Source organism: Lemur catta, chromosome 7, assembly GCF_020740605.2.
Source record: "Lemur catta isolate mLemCat1 chromosome 7, mLemCat1.pri, whole genome shotgun sequence".
NCBI lineage: Eukaryota > Metazoa > Chordata > Mammalia > Primates > Lemuridae > Lemur > Lemur catta.
Window position 1 is genome coordinate 104,135,600 of NC_059134.1, and position 20,281 is coordinate 104,155,880.

Consider the following 20,281-nt stretch of genomic DNA (forward strand, 5'->3'; position numbering starts at 1 on the left):
CTATCTTTCTCAACTTAATTGTTTTTGCACCTCTGTCAAGTCTGTTGCCCACGTGTGTGTCAGCCTATTTATAGGCTCTCTATTCTGTCCCACTGATCTGTGCCCTATCTTTGTGCCAATACCACACTGTCTTTATCACTGTATTTTGAAATCAGGTAGTGTCAGTCTTTCAATTTTGTTGTTTTCTGTGAAAGTTGTTTTGGCTATTCTAAGTCCTTTGTGTTTCCATATCAATTTAAGAATCTGCTTATGAATAGTTACAAAAAAGCCTCTTAGGATTTTGCTTGAGATTGTGTTGAATCTGTACATCAACCTGGGGAGAACTGGCATCTTAACAATATTAAGTTTTCCTACTGATAAACATTTATCAAGTTGTCTTTAATTTCTCTCAGCTATGTTTTGTAGTTTTTAGCATACAGGTCTTATATGTCTTTTGTCAGATTTATCCCTATATACTTAATATTTTTGATGTTACTATGAATACTACTGTTTAGTAATTTCAATTTCAACCGTTTGTTGCCATATGTAGAAATACAATTATACTGCTCTTGTTTCATGCAAACTTGCTGACATCATTTTAATTGTACTAGTAGTATTGTTGTAGATTCCAGCAAATTTTCTATATCAATGGTCATGTTGTCTGTAAACAGAGATTGTTTTACTTTTCTCTTACAATCTAGATGTCTGCTATTTCTTTTTCTTGACTTATTGCCCTGGCTGGACCCTCCAGTGCAATACTGAAAACAAGTGATGTGAGCTGACATCTCGTTTAGGTCTTGTTCCTGATTTTAGGGGGAAGCTTTCAGTCTTTTAGCACCAAGTCTGATGCTAACCTTTAAGTTTTTTATACGTGCTTTAATGCGGCTGATGAAATTCTGTTTTATTTCTAGTTTACTGAGTTTTTATTGGGAATGGATGCTGGATTGGGTTACATGCTCAATGACTGATTTTCAAATGTTCAAGCAATTCTGTATTCCTGGAATAAATCTCACTTGGTCATGACATATTACCATTGTATTTGATTTGCTTAAACTTTTAAAGGAGTTTCTGCATTTATGCTCATGAACACAATTAGCTGGTTTTATTTTTTTTGGGGTCAGATTTTGGGATCAAGCTACACTGGTGAGGCCTCACAGAATTAGATGAGTAATATCCCTTCCTTTTCAATTTTCTGGAAGCGTTTTGTATAGAACTGGTATAATTTCTTCCTGAAATGTCTGGTAAAATGCATCAGTGAAGCCATCCAGGCCAAGAGTTTTTACTTTTTGATGAAAGTTTTAAACTAAAAAATTCAACTTCTTTAATAGATACAAGACTATTTGGGTCTTTTTGTTTGAGTTTTGGTAGTTCATGTCTTTCAAAGACCACCTAAGTTGTCAGATTTATTGGCATAGAGTTCTTCACAGTATTCCCTTATCTGTTTAATCTTTCTAGTTATCTGCAGAATCTAGTGATGTCACTTCTCTCACGACTGACACGGTAATTTACATCTTTTTTTCTCATCACTCTGACTAGAGGTTTATCAATTTTATCAGTCTTCTCAAAGAACAACTTGTAGTTTGACTCATTTTCTCTATTGTTATTATTTTTGTTTTGCATTTCATATATGTCCATTCTAATCTTAATTATCCTTTATTTCAGCTTATTTGAATTTAATTTGCTCCCCTTTTCTAGTTTCTTAATGTAGAAGCTGAGATCATTGATTTGTTTCTTCTTTTCTAATAATAGCTGGTTAGTGCTAAAAATAATTCTTTAAGTACTGTTTTAGCTGCATCCCCCAAATTCTGATACACTGCATTTTCTTTTTCTTATAATTCAAAATACTGTGGAATTTCCCCTTTGACCATGTGTTATTTAGCTTCTAAATATTTGGGGGCTTCCCAAAGATCTTTCTGTTATTGATTTCTAACTCTATTGCATTTTGGTCAGAAAATGACTTGTACCCTTTTGGAATTAATACATTAAGACTTGCTTTATGGCCTAAATATGGTCTATCTTGGTAAATATTTCATACATTTGAAAAGAATACGTTTTTGCTATTGTTGGAGAGAGTGCTTTATAAATGTGCAAGTCGGACAAGTTGACAGTATTGTTCAAGTGTTCTACATCCTTACTAATTTCTACCTATTCATCAATTACTGAGAGAGGGGTGTTGAAATATCTGCCTATAATAGTAGATTTGCCTATTTCTCTGCACAGCTCTATCAGTTTTGGCTCTGTGTATGCTAAAGTTCTATAACTAGGTATGTAGATATTTAGAATTGTTACGTCCTCTTAACGAATTGACCCCTTCAGCAATATAGGATTTTCTTTTTTCCTCTCCTTTGAAATCTACTTTGAGATTAATATAGACCTTCTAGCTTTTCTTTTTATGAGTACTGACATACAACTTTCTCCTCTTAACCTGTGTCTTTATATTTAAATTATTTCTTATAGCATACAGTTAGCCTTGTTTTTTATCCAATCTGACAATCTCAGCCTTTTAATTAGGGTATCTGGATCATTTATCCAATACAGTAATTTAGGATTAATTCTATCGTCTTTGCATTAGTTTTATTCGTCCCAGCTGCCCTTTGTTCTTTTTCTGTCTTTTGGGTTTCTTTTTTATGACCTGATTTTATTTCCTTTGTTGATTTATTAACAATAACCCTTTGCCTTGTTATTTTAGTGACTGCTTTAGGGTTTGTAGTATACACCTTTAACTTATCATAGTCCATCTTCAAGTGATGTTATAGCTCCAAAATATCCATCAACAGGAAAATAAGCAAATTATAGTATGTCCATTTAATGGAATCATACTCAGCCAAAAAAGGGAATGAACTATTGATATACTAGGCAACACTATGTTGAGTGAAAGAAGCTAGAAAAAGAGTATATAATGTATTGATTTCATTTATATAAAACTCTACAAAATGCAAACTAATCTAAAGGAATAGAAAGCAGCTAGTGGGGGAGAGGGGTCAGCAGGGGGAGGATATAACAAAAAAGCCTGAGAAAACTTTTCAGGGTGATGGAACTAAGTTCATGATCTTAATTGGATGATGGTTTCATGAAAGTACATACATGCTGAAACTTACCACAGTGTATGATTTAAATAAGAGCAGTTTATTATATGTCAATTATACTTCTGTAGAGTTGGTAAATAACAAAAAACTACCTTCTCTCCTCATTCTGTATTCCCTGTGGGTATCAGGTGCCATATACTCAACATGAGGACCAAAATCTCACAGTAAATGATGACAAACAAGGTTGAGTGGGACTTTTTAATTTAAAAAAACAAAACAAAACAAACCCCAAAACCAAAAAAAACCCCCCAACATGGAGCTATTTGTCTCTTGCTATCTGGCCTTGGATTTGCAACAGTTGTCTTGTGGTCATAAGGAGACAAATCAACATGCAGAAGATGACAGAGTGAGAATAATGGAAAGAAGCTAGGTATAATGATCCTATTAAACTCCCTTATCAGCTCTAGATTGTGAAACAAGTACACCTTTACTTGCTTAAGCCACTGTTGAGTCTTCTGCAACCTGCAGCTATGAGTACTCCTAAGAGGAACAACATAACTGCCGGCACCTGCAGGGAATGGGTGATGGGGACGGACGGTCCAGCAAGAACTGGGTGGCTGGGAGATGGGGCAGCAGAGAGTTTTCCTTTTCACTGTATACTCTTTTGTTTCCTATGAAGTTTATGCCATGTGAAAATATTACTTATTAAAACCAAAGGAAGGAAAAATGAAAGTTCAGCCGCTATTCAAATATCCTTTTCTCCTAATTATAAAGATTCTGATAATGAATACTCACATAACTAGAACTGTGTACAAAGCATAATTTATTTAGGCTCCCGTTTAAAAAAAAAAAAAAGAAAAAAAAGATTGGATTGACCCAGATGTATCAACTGGCATGATCCTGCCTTCCCAAGATAAGTTAACTTTTAGAAACAATTTTTCCCTTTCCCTCTCCTTTGAGAAACTTTTGTAAGAAACAATACTTAAGGAGAGGCCGGGCGCGGTGGCTCACGCCTGTAATCCTAGCTCTGGGAGGCCGAGGCGGGTGGATCGCTCGAGGTCAGGAGTTCGAGACCAGCCTGAGCAAGAGTGAGACCCCCGTCTCTACTAAAAATAGAAAGAAATTATCTGGCCAACTAAAATATATGTACAAAAAAATTAGCCGGGCATGGTGGCTCATGCCTGTAGTCCCAGCTACTAGGGAGGCTGAGGCAGTAGGATCGCTTAAGCCCAGGAGTCTGAGGTTGCTGTGAGCTAGGCTGATGCCACGGCACTCACTCTAGCCCGGGCAACAAAGTGACACTCTGTCTCAAAAAAAAAAATACTTAAGGAGGCTGCTGTCACTACTGGTGAGGGAACATTTATTTAGTCAAAGGCACTATGTGACTACCTTTGTCAGCATCTTTCCTATTCAGAAGATGCTGAGTCACAACATTTTGTGAACTATGTCTAAACACACAGCATTTTCAAGCAGATCAATTTTCAGGCAAATGACTTTGACCAACTCATGTCACTTAACAAGGGCATTTCTGATCATGAAAAAAGCACTGGTCTCTGGGTTAAATATGTGTGCTAGGTGATGACACAATGACATCTCATGATAATAATTTGTTTCATGGCTTGGCTATAATTACAACTGTAACAAACTATCTTTCACCTGGATCGTCTTTGGGATTCCGGTGTAAATGCAATGTGCTTTTCCTCCCAGATATCTTCCTCATCAGAACCACCATCATCAAACTGCTGTATTCTTTCCTTACAACATGCTTCAAACAAGGCAATATTTCCCTATATAAACACAAGAGAGAAAAAGAACAAATTTAAAATCAAGTTACTTTTTTCCTCAGAAGTATTATAAATTGCATTTTTCCATTTACTTTTAAAACCAGTGCTTATCACACACACCAAACTAAAAGGTAAACATCTAATGTTAGCTTCTGTGTAGGTAACAAGAAGTTCCCCTAAAAAGAGTGGGTTCAAAACTAGAAATAAGCAGCCTAGACCACATCCCTCTCATCGACTCACTTTTATCTAGTCAAAGTACCATTCTAATCCCAAGAGCCTCCCTCCATTGCTCCGGATACGCAGTACCAGATCCGTCCTAACGAGGATTACAGACCAGCTACGTAGTGATGTGCTTCAATGGCTCACATCAGTAGTTTCTACCTTATCACGTGAGCAAATAAACCAGCGGTCTCTCATGCTATTTAACACAAAACCAAAACTGTGCTCATTCAAATGGTGCAACTGTCTTAGCGTTTCTGGAGAAATGTCTGTGAGTGAGAGGCTTGCCCTGACCCAGCCTGTGTTTCCCTTCTGGGACACAAAGGAGTAAAAGGAAGCAGGCTGGCATCAAACTGCAGCCTTCTCTCTCAGGCCAAATGTCTATACCGCAATCACAAGTGATCCTGGTTTTATTAGCTATGTCACATCTTAAACCAGTGCTGCAAAATCACATGCCCACAGGTACAAGGCAGGTAATGGGAGTGCGTGAAGGGTGTCACACCAATCTAGGATTAGGGCTCATAGAGCACAGGGGTTCCAGTGCACATGGCATCCACACATGGGCTCCAACAGAACCCAATTTCCACTTTTGCACCTCTCATGTGCCACGCTGCTCATGACAGGCAACATTTATACTTACACTTTCGTTTGTATTGAGAGTAAAGTTGATGTCTGACACCCGATCAAAAGAAACACTGTGAACAAAATATAAGTGTAGGAATCATTAATTATCTATCAGCTCACGGAAACAGCATGCATGAAATTTTCCAAATTTAGTATTTACAGTCATTAAAAATTTCCATAAGTAAAAAGCAAACAAAAACATCCATTTTGTGTTAAATGATGCCACCTTCATGGTATTAAGGAAATTTATAGAGGATGGGAGGATTGGAATAGAAGCCTTTTGAGACATAAGCCTTTGAGAGACCCTCAAAGCTTCCTTACTATAAAATATTTTTAACATGCATGGTTCCAAAGGCCATACTAATATAACCAAGAAAAAGGTTATTTGCGAAGAACCAAGTCAAAACATGAAAAAATACATAAAAGCTGCCCGACGCTGAGCTTTCTCCAGGGATAGCCAAATTCATACACAAAATACATAGACATCCCTGAAAGCTTATGCTATAACAAGGCACAATCTAGAAAAAAAAGTAGGAAATAAAAGAATAGCCTACTAAACATAATTTCGAGTAGGTGGGGCTATCTTATAATTCTTAAAAGATTTGTTCTACTCAATCATTATTCCAAGCTCCCAACACTAAATTTAAAGAGATTATGGATTCCTAACTAGTAACATTAAGTAAGAGTCCAGACAGATAAATGCTGAGTTGCCAAGTGGGGACCTACAGGGGCTGGTGTGAGGTAGTGGATCCACTCCCAAGTAGATTGCTCCTGGGATATAGACATGAACTCCTTGTGTTCATGTTCTTTCTGGATTTAAATGAGCCAATTCTTAAGAAAACTGACAGCCTTCAACTACTGCTATTTACAGTGCATGGTGCCAATATGGCATGTTTATGGCACAATTAGGGGCATGCTGTAAAAATATTTTAGCTTCTCACATACTGTAAACTGCAATTTGTGACAAACAACAGCCTCCACTGGCTGCAGTTCAACAAATTATTGAGAATTTAATGCTTCCAGGGCATCACAGCAGATACTGGGTGTCCATGGCACAATCAGGAAGTCTCCTGTGAATAGTCATCTAACATTCAAATACCAGCTACCTTAATTTTTTTCTTAAACTCTGTTCTCAATGAGCTATAATACTCATCTCAAAAATATTTTGTTTATAAATATCTCTTCTTTCCCAAAGCCAGATGCTAGACCATTTGTTTTCATGTCTGTGAATCACCTATACATTTTCTGTTCATTAATCCTACACAGTATCACTAATTCTCATGTCTATGCTTCTCACCCTGAATGCAGCACGAGTAGTTCAACTGTCTGGCCCTTGGAAAAAATTCAAATCTACCCTATGAGTCACCTAGAGAAGAGAGTACATACAGGATAGAGCTACTCCTGCCAACCTGGTCATCTGCTATAATGTAATACCCCATGCACTTTCTCTTAATGAATGTGCCTCAAGCCAGTTAACATAGGGGTTAATTACTTTAGATAACAGTATTTAACATTAAGATCTAGAATTCAGAACAATAACTTGAATTCCTACAAGTGCAATCTAATGGAAACAGACCTCTGTGAAAGAGGTCAAGCCTAATGGTGAATGCTTCTTTCCTGGCAGTGATGTTTTATGTCCTAATTATCCAGTCTCTGGGATGGAAATGTTGGAACTAAAGGACAACCATGGAGGGCAGGTGTCTCCCAAATCATGAATGCTAATGAGCAAGAATCCAGCAAAATCACAAAAATGTCTCAGAAAGAGCAGGAGTGCACGAGACAGCTACAGACAGAGGGAAACATACTCACTTGCCAATGTCATCTTGATCTGCAAATTTCTCATCGTTGAAGCCAAACTGGTCAATAAAATTGGACGTCATTTGTTGCATCTGATAATCAGAAAAGGCCTGGCAACCCCAGGACCAGTGACAGTGATATAATGATTCTAATGACATTCTACATACTATTTGCCCATTTGTATTCCAGAAATCATCTTATTTATATAGCCATAGGGCTTTAAAAGTTGGTGTGTTTTTCTAAAAAAAAAATCAAATAATTTCAGACACAATTTGCCAAAAAAAGAAACGTTTAAAATTTGGTCCACAAATCATTATAATGCACATGTCACTGTAAGAAACATTAAGTGACCACTCTGTCTTCTATTGTGAAGTAACATCTTTAGGGAGAGGTCTGGGTTAAGCCTAGTTCGAAGAAGTGATCAAGTGACATGTAACAGTCTGAAATTATGAGGTATGTCAGTCACCTCTGTACACAACCAACTTTATCCTTAGATCCAACAAGTGGTAACCACCCACCCACCCTCCTTGCCACCTCCCCCCCACCCACCCCCGCCCCAATCCACTACAGCAAAATAGCACCAAAGGAAAAATGACTGATGAACACAATTATGATCCTACAAACAAAACGTTCAGGGACATTTCATTTTCTCAAAAAGGGATTTAAGTCTTAGAGGCTGAGAAGAGTATAATACAGAAGTCACTTCTATCCTACCTACCTCAAGAAGAGGGCAGAAAGTTTAAACACTTATCTGAAATCACTGTGAAAAGTATGTAACACTAGAAGACCCATGGTGGAACCAGTTTTATTTTCTTACACTGTATCTAGAGAGTACCAGGCTCACCTTGGTTTTCTTAGTTGAAAAATGGGAGAATGTTATAATGGACTCCAGGAAAATATTAATACTCTTAATTTAAAATAAGCAGGCCCAAGGAAGCAAGTGAAATCAGCAAGTGTGTTCTCATATATAAACCAGACACAGTAAAGAATATTTAAGAATGAGCAAGTGCCACCTCCTCATTTTAACCTAAACATTAAATACACAGACCAAATAACAAGTAAGTGCTGCCTTGTGGCAGAGCTGTGCACAGAAGATATGGCTGCTTCCCTGGGCGAGCCCATGATGGGTGGGGCAGTGGCCAGAGCTCTAATGAAGGCACCGCTCCAGCGGCCACTTGCTGGGAAGGGGACAGCTATGACTGAGTTAAACCGACTTCTCCTTGGTTCCACATCTGAGCAGAGTGCAGATTCCACCCTGCAGACGTACAATGCAGAAATGCCTCTACCATTAATTCCTGATTAATCATTCTGGTAGCAGGGAATTATGGCATGGATAATCCAAATTGCAGATCACTAAAAAACAAACCTTATATTTGGCTTTGGAAGGTATCTATTGCTTAGGTCTGAAAAAAGCTGTAACTAGTTTGTCTAGAAACAGAGAACCCAAAACTTCCCTTTTCTCTCATGCAAGACAATGGCATACCCATGCCCTTATGCTCACTCCCACTTCCATGCTGTCCCCTTTCTTGCCCACAGAGACGGTATTATGAGCACATGGGGCAAGCGGCCAGTGTGCGGCTGGCTATGGAATGGTCACTCAGTCATGATATCACTGCACAAGAAGCTTCACGGGACCACATTTGCTAAGCCATGGAGTGCAACCAAGGCTGAGTCGTGGAAATCTGGTTGAAAGCAAAAGAGTAGGGGGACAAGTCCTGGAATGCGGGGCTGAATTTTGGATATATGAGTAGAAAATACAACAGGCAGCATTCAGAGTCATTAAATCAAAATGAAAGAAACCAACTCCTCTGAACTGTAGCTTTCTCTTTTATGAGGCAAAATGGATGCCTGGAACCTCAACGATGTGGTGAAGAACCATGAAGTTATTCTGCTGAGCAAGCAGCATAAGCCAGGCTCCGAGTTCACCTACAGATTAGAAATTTGGTCATGCAAGGAAGAAGGTCCTTCCCAATTGTTTTAATTCTTTTTTTCCTTCAAATTTTTATTTTTAGTTTTTTAGAAACAGAGTCTCACTACGTTGCTCAGGCTGGACTTGAACTGCTGGGCTCAAGCAATCCTCCTGTCTCAGCCTCCTGAGAGCTGTGACTACAGGGATGCACCACCATGCCTGGTTCCCTCAAAATTTTCATACCTCTAGAGAACACATTATGATTCTTTTGGGAAGAAATAGTCCCAAAAGTGTTTTTATATTTTAAATGCTTCAAAAACAATGCAAATATGAAAAAAATTATAAATGTATATATACATATATGTACATATAGATATACATATGCAGACATATATACATACACATACATATGTACACACAAATATTTGTATTCATTCTCTTTACCCACTCATCTAAAGACAGATATACAGAAACTGACAGACACTAGTAATTTCCATGTAATGATGCAAAGAAAAATTATCAACTGTAGTCCTCATTAGTTCTAAGTCTATTACAGCTTCTAGAAAGACACAAACTAGCAAAGAACTTCATGTTTCAAACCTAATTTTTACAAATAAAGCTATCAAAGCTTACAAACCCACATACATGAAGACTATTACTATATTCTATTTAACTGTATATAAAAAGTGCTTTGAACTCTGAGAAATCCAATCTGGAAAACAGCACATGGCTATGTGATTATTTAAAAAAGCACACTTCCCAGTACTGTCACCCTGGCCCAAGTCAGAGACTGTTCAAGTCACTGAGAAGTGGGACAGCCACTTTAATAAGCAAATCTCTTAACATGAACGCCACCCAGGCAACAGGAACTACTAGTTAACTAAATTCGGCCTGACTGCCTATCAGTGAGCCTGCATGTTATGTGGGGTGATGGGAGGTGATCAGATCAGTACTTCAGAGCCCATCTGCGACAGTCACCCTGAATTCCCAGACACTACACAGGGGAAGAGCGCCTCACCCTCCACACCTCTGCTAGGCAGAATTAGAGGGACAGGGAGTCAAACACTAGACTTTAGGAAGCCAGAAAAGGCTGGAGGCAGAACAAAATGGGAAGTTGTGAGGAATTCCCCACCCCAAGTACAGGCCCCACCAGTGACAAGGTTTGGTCACCTTGTTAAATAACCTGCCCTAACTTCTCTCCATACTTTATTCATATGAGGCCCAACTTCAAATGTGAATGAGAACTTGAAGTTGATAAACTAATAGTCTGATTACTATGATGAAACTCTTAAATCAACCTAGACTTACATTCTCAAAATTTTAAAAAAGTTGCTTTGGAACATATTTCTTATTTTCAAAATAATCCATGGTTGGTTTATAGCTTAAACATGCAAAGCAAAGTTTACTGGAAGCTTATGAATCAGAAAAAAATAATTATTTCTCCCACTTTTAAAAGCTTACGTGAAGTGGATAAAATTCACAAAATTAGGAGCTTGGTGAAGGCTGGGTTAGTAAGTCAGTTTTGTGACTGGGATCACTTCATATATATATCGGCAGTCACTCAAACACACAAAATAATGTAAGAAAACTCTCCCCAGAACAGATATGACCCTGGAACCAGATAGGGTGAGAAATAAGGGGCTCCACTTTCCAGATGCAAAAAAACTAATTCTAGATTAAATCAGTAGCTCGAAGTCCTAAGTTTAGGGCATTCTTTTTCTGAAAGCTGTATTTCTTTCCTTTCTTTTCTTGCCTTGCTCTGTCACCCAGGCTGGAGTGCAGTGGTGTGATCACAGCTCACTGCAACCTCAAATTCCTAGGCTCAAGTAATCCCCCCTGCCTTGGCCTCTCAAAGTGCTGAGATTACAGGTAAGAGTCACTGTGCCAGCTGAAAGCTGTATTTCAACAGGTACAAAATCACCTTGATAATTTACATTTTATATCATCAAGCTTCATTCTAGGGGTGGACCAATGTATAGCAATTGGGTTCATGTCCGGTTGAGTCCCAGACTATTTCAACACTCTACAGACGCTTCAGTGGAGAGAGAGGCCATTGCCTACGTGCTTCCCTGAGCAATATCAAAGTGCTCAGGGGAAAGTGTTGCTTGCAGGCATGAGGGCTCACAATGAGCCATGGTGGACCACCTGGGTGGCCAGTGCTGCCTAACAGCAAGGCAAGAATGGAAGTAGTGAGTGGCTGCTGTGCTCCTGGAGAAGGCACTGCCGCTCAACAGCACCCATGTGCGCTGGGTGGCTCCCTAACCTCAGGACACTAATTTCTCCAAAGGGCAGAAATGTCAAGAATCAACAGAGAAGCCAACTAAGTGCTGAAATGCTATTTCAGACCTATCTAGAAAAGATGAATTCTAAATAGCCTTAGTATCAAAACCAAGTATGGCGTGGAGCTTGTAAGCTGAAAGATAGGGCCAGCATAAGCATCAGAAGCCTCATCCTGGCCCCAGTAAAAGATGAGGCTTAGAGACTAAGAAAAAGAAGCCAAGCAACAGTCAGTGCCACATGGAAAAGTGTCCCCATTAATTCTATTGCCACACCAAAGCAACTTACATGCCAAGACCTTCTGGTCCTGGCTAAGGACAACTTCTGCATATGAATAGCTGATCACCTGCAAAAGGGTTTCTATTTTTAGCTCCCAAACTTGATACCCAGTAGAGAAGTAAAATTATTTGTCACTTCTCCAAGAACTACCAATAGATGATAAATCAGTACATTTTTTCAGTACATTTTCCTGTTTTTCCCCAAAGACAATAAGCCGCTGATAAATGGAGACGAATTTGGGGGCCGGGGGGTAGATGTGGCAATGAATTACTTATATTAAAACCTAACTTAGATGTAACTAAAATAGAACTTGAAGATTTTAGAAACATACCATTAACGGGAAGGATGGTTTTAACAAGCCATTTGGTTCAGGGACATTGGTAAAAGTTTACTTTTACTTACATTTTTAAAAGTCTCATTTCTAGTATTCTTACCCACAGATCTCTACTACACAAATCTTTAAGCAACAACACAGCGACTGTAAAGGTCTGGATAATGAGCATGTGTGAGACGACTTCTTGACTATTCAGTTCATTCAAATCACCTGAAAATTTACTGAACTCATCACTGTTATCAGGTATGGAACATTCCCTGGAAACATAATCAATATAAACCTACCTCTCATGTACCCAAAACTTCCTATTTTAAATGCTTTTGCCTAACCAATAAGCAACCCCAAATCACATTCTAATACATAATCTGATTTTGAAGCTGATTCATAAATGGCAACTAAACTAAGCATTTAAAATAAAAACAAAAAGCAAAGCTTTAGGCATGACTCACTTGCTGCAAAGAAGAATCCTGTGAGAAACCCGTTTCTTTAAAGTCAATTTCATCATCACTGGATGAATGAATATGGCAGGTTGTAACCTATATGCATAAAAATGTAAAAAACTATTTAACATAGAAAAGTTTTGGACATTTGTATCAGCATCGTTATGGAAAAATCACATTTAGTTTTTCTCTCAATTTGTAACATAAAAAACAAAAGTAAGTCACAATTGTCAAACCCATCCCATACTTCAAGGGCATACTTCACCTGGGTCTGGCTACCTGTCCTGTGATGTCCACTTCTGGTTATTTAACCCCTCAGTACTAACACCACCAGAAAACAGATTTTAAAAAAGAGGGATGTGTTACTCCATTTAAGTGATTTTTATAATTATCTCCAGTTAAATGTGTACCAAAAGAAAGGGAGAATAATGGTGCAGATGACACATAAAAATAGTTTGTACGTGCCAGGCCTGTAGGGGGAAACTGCAATCCCCAGGGATTACTAATGAGCCACTGGAAAGGTCAGGTTTAAATATAACCATTTCATTTTAAATTCTTGAATTTCCTGCCCACATTAAGAAAAGCATTGTCCACAAGCACTAAATACAACTTGAGTCAATAGTTCCCTGGCTCATAAAAAGGCCCCAAATCTTCTACCCCTGAAAATGTACACCCCTGCCCCTAGAACTTACAGCCAACTCTCAGGAATGAAGCAAAAACACAAACATGAAGTGCTCACCAATTAATGGTTAAGTGATTTTTATTAATTCATCAATGTCACACAATATTAGGGAGAAGTGAATTAACAATTAGAAATCAAGATATACAAGTAAGTACAGTGTAATAATAGTAATTGTTTTTTTTTTTTTGAGACAGAGTCTCACTCTCTTGCCCAGGCTAGAGTGCCGTAGCGTCATCCTAGCTCACAGCAACCTCAAACTCCTGGGCTCAAGCGATCCTCCTGCCTCAGCCTCCTGAGTAGCTGGGACTACAGGCATGCGCCACCATGCCCAGCTAATTTTTTCTATATGTATCTTTAGTTGTCCATGTAATTTCTTTCTATTTTTTTAGTAGAGACAGGGTCTCGCTCTTGCTCAGGCTGGTCTTGAACTCCTGAGCTCAAACAATCCGCCCACCTTGGCCTCTCAGAGTGCTAGGATTACAGGCGTGAGCCATCGCACCCGGCCAATAGTAACTGTTATATAGCAAGTGATAAATATGAACAGTTAATAAAATTCTAGAAACAAGTACTGTTTTTTTAAGGGTAACTTATACTGTAGTCTCTGAGTTACTTATCCTGTACTTTTCATAGAAGTGTTTTGGGCAGGAACACTGGTCTTAGGGGAAGACATGAGCTGCTGCCACCTGCCAACTATTGAGGCTATGCCTAATGGCCTGGAGTTACAGAAACTGTCCTGTTTTGTGAAGTTGTTCCAACATTGGTTTAAGAAGCCCAAAATAAAATCCAAGTAGGTCTGTACAGTGCATGGCTTGTAAAATTCTGAATAAACCACTGCCTGGATAAGATTAATCTTTACCCTTTGTCTGATCATCTTCGGTTTAAAAAAAAACTAAGCCCAAGTGAAAATAACCCGGTATTTTCAATACTTCCCTCTCCATCCTCCCTAAGGTATAACACTCCAATTCTACTTGTGAATCTGGCCTGATGAAATCAAAGGTAGAATTTGTGATCAGTGAAAGGTACCTGCCTTGAGTCAAAGTAGCTTTAGTGAGTTACTAGGGAAAGCTGTGGGGATGCAGATGTTCCAGAAAAGCCAGCCAGAATGCAGAGGGCGGTGTGGAATACTGCTTGGTCACAGCAGCCGGCACCTGGCACTGTGTGGGACGACTACATTCACAAGCAGGTCAAGTGCTTGTACTGTGGTGGATTTAGAAAAGCTTCAGGCCACCTGAATGGCAAACTACTACAGATATCATGCTAAGCCAGTGTGTGCTTTAGGGGTGGAAACCCATGGTAGGGCCCAGAAAGAGAAGACAATTCAAAGAGCAAGCTACATGAGCTGAACAAGAGAGAACAAAAAAGACTTGGTTACTCTTAGCCAGGTCTTGCTGTCTTAAAGTTCAAATAGGACACTGCACATCCTCATTCATAATTTTACTTTTCCTACATAATTAAGATTTTACCACTCATTAAAGATGAGAAGGAAGTTACCTTTTGTTGAGCAACTACTATGTGCCAGACATTGTGACCCCTTTACATATTCTACTTAAATTGTATCCTCAAAGCAATCCTGCGAGGTATTTAAAATGTTTTTTCTCCAAAAGGAAATTAGGTTTAGCCAGTTATTGTTAATTACACAATGCACACACCTTTCACAGTTATGTTAATGGAAGATGTGATTTTGATTCTACCCCATACCACCCCAGTCTGAAACTGTTATTAATAAAATGAGCTAGACAGACTATTTAATTTACCCATGGGGGATTACTTGCTAATCAGAATCCCGTCAGCTCATCACTCAGATGTATACAAAACCGAGTTCCTGATCTACACTTTCAAAAACACTCCTTTTGAGGCATCTCCAGTTCAGTAAATACTGCCTTAACTCCTCTTCTTCTTCAGCTAAAAACTTTAGTCATCTTGTTTCCTCTGTCCCACCTGCATCTGTCCACCTTATCGAAGTGTAGCCTAAAATCCCACCACTCCTCAGCAAGTCTATTATCAGCCACTTAGTGCCAGGCACCATTGCCCCTCACCTGCACTGATGCTACTTAGGCAGTTCACCAGTCTCCCTGCTTGGAACTCTTGCCACATTACAGTCTGTTGTCAACTCAGTAGCCGCAGTGATCCTTCAAAAATGTACATCAAATCATGTCACTTTTTAGTTCAAAATCTAATTGACTTCCTTCTCATCTAAAATCAAAAACCAACGTGCTCACTGTGAACCAAAAAGCTATAAAAATTCTGGCTTTTCTGTGCCTCTCTGGCCTCAAGTCTTCTGTTCCCTCCCTTGCTCACTCTGTTCCATCCACAAAGGACACTGTGCCAGTGCCTGCGCACACTGGGAACCACCCAGACTCAGAGCCCTGCACTTTGCTCTTCCTTCCCCACTCCCTCCCTCCAAGTCTTCACAAATGTTACCTTCTCATTGAGATTTTCCTCCACCACATAATTTTCAATTGTAAGTCTGCCCCAAATGTTCCCTAACTCCCTCCCCTGCTTTTGCTCCTGGGCACTTACCATCTGAAACACAAACAGTCATGCGTCACCTAGTCACAGGGATACACTCTGAGAAAGGTGATTTTGTAGTCATGTGAACATCAAGTGTACTTATAGAAACCTTGATGGTACCGCCTACTGCTCCTAGGTTACTGTACAGAATATTATAGGCAATTATAAAACAATGGTAAGTATTTGTGTATCTAAACATTATCTAGACATAGAAAAGTAGAAAAGGTACAGTAAAAATACAGTATTCTAATCTTATGGGACTACAATAATACATATGGTCTGTTTTTGAGCAAAATGTTATATGGCACATGACCATATAAGACACATAATGTGTGTGTGCATGCGTCTCTTATTCATTTGTTTATCCGTCTCCATTGAAACAGGGATTTTTGCCCATCTTAGACAGTACTATTACCTTCAGCGTCTGGCACATTGTAGCTACTCAAATATTTATTGAATTAATGAATACTAATAAATCACTAAATAAGAATAAACAAATACAGCAGAAAGTAACAAGTATACAAGAACACTTCTGCCAAGCTAGATGTATTGTTTTTTCTTTTGAGGTGGGGCCTTGCTCTGTTGTCTAGGCTAGAGTGGAGTGCAGTGGTGTGACCAAAGCTCACTGCAGCCTGGAACTCCTGGGCTCAAGTGATTCTCCCACCTCAGCCTCACAAGTAGCTGGGACTACAGGCCCGTGCCACCACACCCAGCTTAAGCTACATGTGTTCTCAATAAAGTACATTCTTAATGCTGCATTGAAAAAAAGCTTCTGGGCTGGGCGAGGTGGCTCACGCCTGTAATCCTAGCACTCTGGGAGGCCCAGGTGGGTGGATTGTTTGAACTCAGGAGTTCGAGACCAGCCTGAGCAAGAAGGAGACCCCGTCTCTACTAAAAATAGAAAGAAATTATACAGACAACTAAAAATATATACATAAAAAATTAGGCGGGCATGGTGGTGCATGCCTGTAGTCCCACCTACTTGGGAGGCTGAGGCAGGAGGATTGCTTGAGCCCAGGAGTTTGAGGTTGCTGTTGAGTGAGGCTGACGCCACGACACTCTAGCCTGGGCAACAGAGTGAGACTCTGTCTCAAAAAAAGAAAAAAGAAAGAAAGAAAAAAAGCTTCTGAGTTATTACCTTCTTTCATAATAAAATCTGAGTTTTATTAACCATTATTAGTGGGAAAAGGTGTTTTCTTCACCTTGGTTGATTAGGTTGCCACGGTAAATTAGAAGTATGATGTGACTATTAAACTCTGAGGCTCGTATTAGTGAAGTGGAAGACCCTGATTCTTTGTTGCTCCAAGTGTGGCCCCACTGTGGATGCCTGGCATCAATACATCCTAGGGCTGGTTAGCAATATCAGCTCTCAGGTTCCACCCCAACCTGGAATCTCCAGGCAATTAATACATGCACATATTCGTATATTTCTACACAACCTCTATCAACTAGCTTACCAATGATGGGAAAGAAGCACCAACACATTTAAAACACATTTTCCCCACTAGAGAGGAAGGCAGAAAATGAAACAAACTCAATTTTTTGAAGTCAGTTTAAAAAACATTTCTCATGCTTATCTAAATCCTTTCCAATTTTTACAGGTTAGGGGCTTAGTCAAAACACAGAGGTCTTTAATTGAAACACCAACTTTTATTCATAATAAACTCAACATAAAAGCATAGGCAGCATATGAATTCACTGTGTACATATGTAGGCACAATGGAGTCAAAAGATTAAAGCACTTTAAATATCTCCGAGACAGTTTAATTTAAATTTTGTAGTGGAAGTGAAAGGAGCTTGGGGCTGGACACAGCCTATCCAACATAAATGAACAAGTCCTCGGGCCTAGAGCCAGTGGGACAGGTAAGTGTTCAGGGTGTATATGAATCTACCCTTGCTGGGGACAGAAAAAAGAATAAGCCAGGGCAACATACCAATGTACCAACTCAAGCACGTGGTGCTGAACTACAGGGTGACTCTAGTTCTATGAATATACCTGAAATAATTCCCAGAGAGCTATGTGAGCCACCCTAAAACCTACTAAGTCAGGGCAGTGTATCTAATCTACATATTTGGGAAAGGGAACAGGGAATAAGCAGCCTATTACTTAACTGCCAAGTCCAGGCAGTGGACTTGTTAAGAAGATTAAGGGCACCACGTTTCACACATGGGCACTCTTTGTCACTTTGCAAGGGCAAAGTCCACTGTATTTACCAAGCTGTGTTTATAATAATATTTACAATAGCATATTTTCCCTGGAACATGGTATACAACTCTAATGACATACAGCTTGAAAACAATCTCGGCAGGAAAATGAAGAGCCTGGAGGATGCAGTTAAAATCTCCTTTGTGGCCTAGGACCAATGAATAATATAAGCATCCTTAAATCATTTGGAACATCTGCAGCCCTCAAAATATTACAAGCAAAATTTCCTATTGGAAGGATTTAAGACTAAATGGAGGTGGTATTTAAGAAGGATTTGGGACCAAAGAATTTAAGAGGTCTTGAGATTAACCTGAGAGTCTCAACAGACAGCAAAATAATGGAGTGGGGCTAACTCAACAGGGGATATCAGCAATGTTAAGAGGGCTCTATAAATCTGACCATTTTTTCTATATAAGCCAACTTATTATTTTGCTTAAGTGTGGATTATGTACGTAGTCCAAGTATGATGGCACAAAGTACAGCAAGCAAAGAACTGAGCTCTAATTTGAGTGACAGATGGAACCCATAATAATTTTTTTCAACACAGGCGTAAATATCTACAAAGGGGCTGAACACTTATTTTTCACTGTGTACCCACACCCTTCCATGTAGATATATGTAATAACATTTATACACAATCACATGGCAGCTTCACTGACAACATCATGTACAGTAACAACGTGTTGTCAGAATTGCAATGAAGTCCTTTTTTTACTACAGAACCGCTCAAGAGAAATCTGCCTGAGTTATCTAAGATAAAGAGGTTTTTTTAAAAAGCCTGACAACTGAACATTTGACTTTTACTTTTGAAAGCAGTCAAAGGATAATTTCAAAAGAAGTTTCACCAACAAAATCAGAAGATTACTGAATATCTCTTTATAAATAATAAACATGACAAAAATCCCCTTAAAGGAGACTACATTGCCTACAAAGGAATCAATATGGAAACCTCTAAAATTAAATGGTTTAACAGACATTTCACACTACACAAAAACCCTGATGATCCGAAACTCTCAGGTTAGGTGATATTCTGGGTATGTGATCCAGCTTAAATTATTTTAACCAATTTGATTGGGGAAAAAAATATAAAACTATCTATAGTGGGTCATATATTCATTAAAAATGACTTAACCCTTCCTTGATGACCCAGGGCTGCCAGTATAAATGTTAATTTCTCTGTAGGGCTATAATACAAGGAGACACTAGGGCCATTATACCTGTTTAAATTAAATGATCCCATACAGCTCCCTTTTAATATTTATCTCAACTTCATAATTCTTCCAACTTTTTTTTCTTCTTCTTCTTTTTTTTTTTTTTTTTTTGAGACAGAGTCTTGCTCTTTTGCCCTGGCTAGAGTGCCATGGCGTCAGCCTAGCTCACAGCAACCTCAAACTCCAGGGTTTAAGCAATCCTTCTGCCTCAGCCTCCCGAGTAAGTAGCTGGGACTACAGGCATGCGCCACCATGCCCGGCTAATTTTTTCTACATATTTTTAGTGGTCCAAATAATTTCTTTCTATTTTTTAGTAGAGATGGGGTCTGGCTCTTGCTCAGGCTGGTCTCCAACTCCTGACCTCGAGTGATCCGTCCGCCTTGGCCTCCCAAAGTGCCAGGATTACAGGTGTGAGCCACCGCACCCGGCCTCCTCCAACTCTTAATACTTCCTAATTCTATCATATCAACCTTAAAAAGCCATTAACCCACCATTCTGTCAAGATTCTGGAAAAAGAGAACCAAATTTTGTAGACAACCTAGAAAGCAGCAGGCACAGGCCCCTTCACGGAGTGTGTCACATGATCTATCTAGTGACTACTCTGTAGCTTTCAGACCCTGTTTCCCTCTGGTTTCCAAGTTATGTTCTGAACAGGTAAGGCTGCCAGATAATTGAATTCCTAACAGTTCAAGTTCGATTTCTAATTCAATTCCTAATATATACATTAGAAATTCAAGACTGCAGCTGCTAAATTTCAAATATAAAATTAAATGCCAGACAACAATACTTCAGTATAGAGTTAAGATAATCAAAGGCTACCTCTTTGATTATCAGCTGACATATGCTTACGAAAGGAAATGCTTTCCTCATCTTTAGAAACAAAAACAAAGCAATACTTACCTGAAAACCTAATACATTAAAAAAATTAAAAAATACATTCCAAAGTCCAATATAATTTTAAAAAATTATCAATGCCATTATTCCCTGACTAGAAGTACCAATT

General features: G+C 39.0%; 1 protein-coding gene across 8 annotated transcripts in view; it reads right to left on the bottom strand.

The window, feature by feature from the left end:
• PPP6R3 (protein phosphatase 6 regulatory subunit 3) overlaps positions 1–20,281 on the bottom strand; it is a 143,612-nt gene that overhangs the window by 18,938 nt on the left and 104,393 nt on the right. For 4 of the 8 annotated variants that reach the window (XM_045558258.1, XM_045558260.1, XM_045558259.1 and 1 more), the window contains 4 exons: positions 12,678–12,764; positions 7,442–7,539; positions 5,649–5,703; positions 4,662–4,792 (listed from right to left, as the gene is read on the bottom strand). In XM_045558258.1, the coding sequence (XP_045414214.1) occupies positions 4,662–4,792; positions 5,649–5,703; positions 7,442–7,539; positions 12,678–12,764 (371 nt within the window). The remainder of the gene's footprint in view (positions 1–4,661; positions 4,793–5,648; positions 5,704–7,441; positions 7,540–12,677; positions 12,765–20,281) is intronic. The other 4 variants (XM_045558262.1, XM_045558261.1, XM_045558265.1 and 1 more) reach the window with 4 other exon arrangements.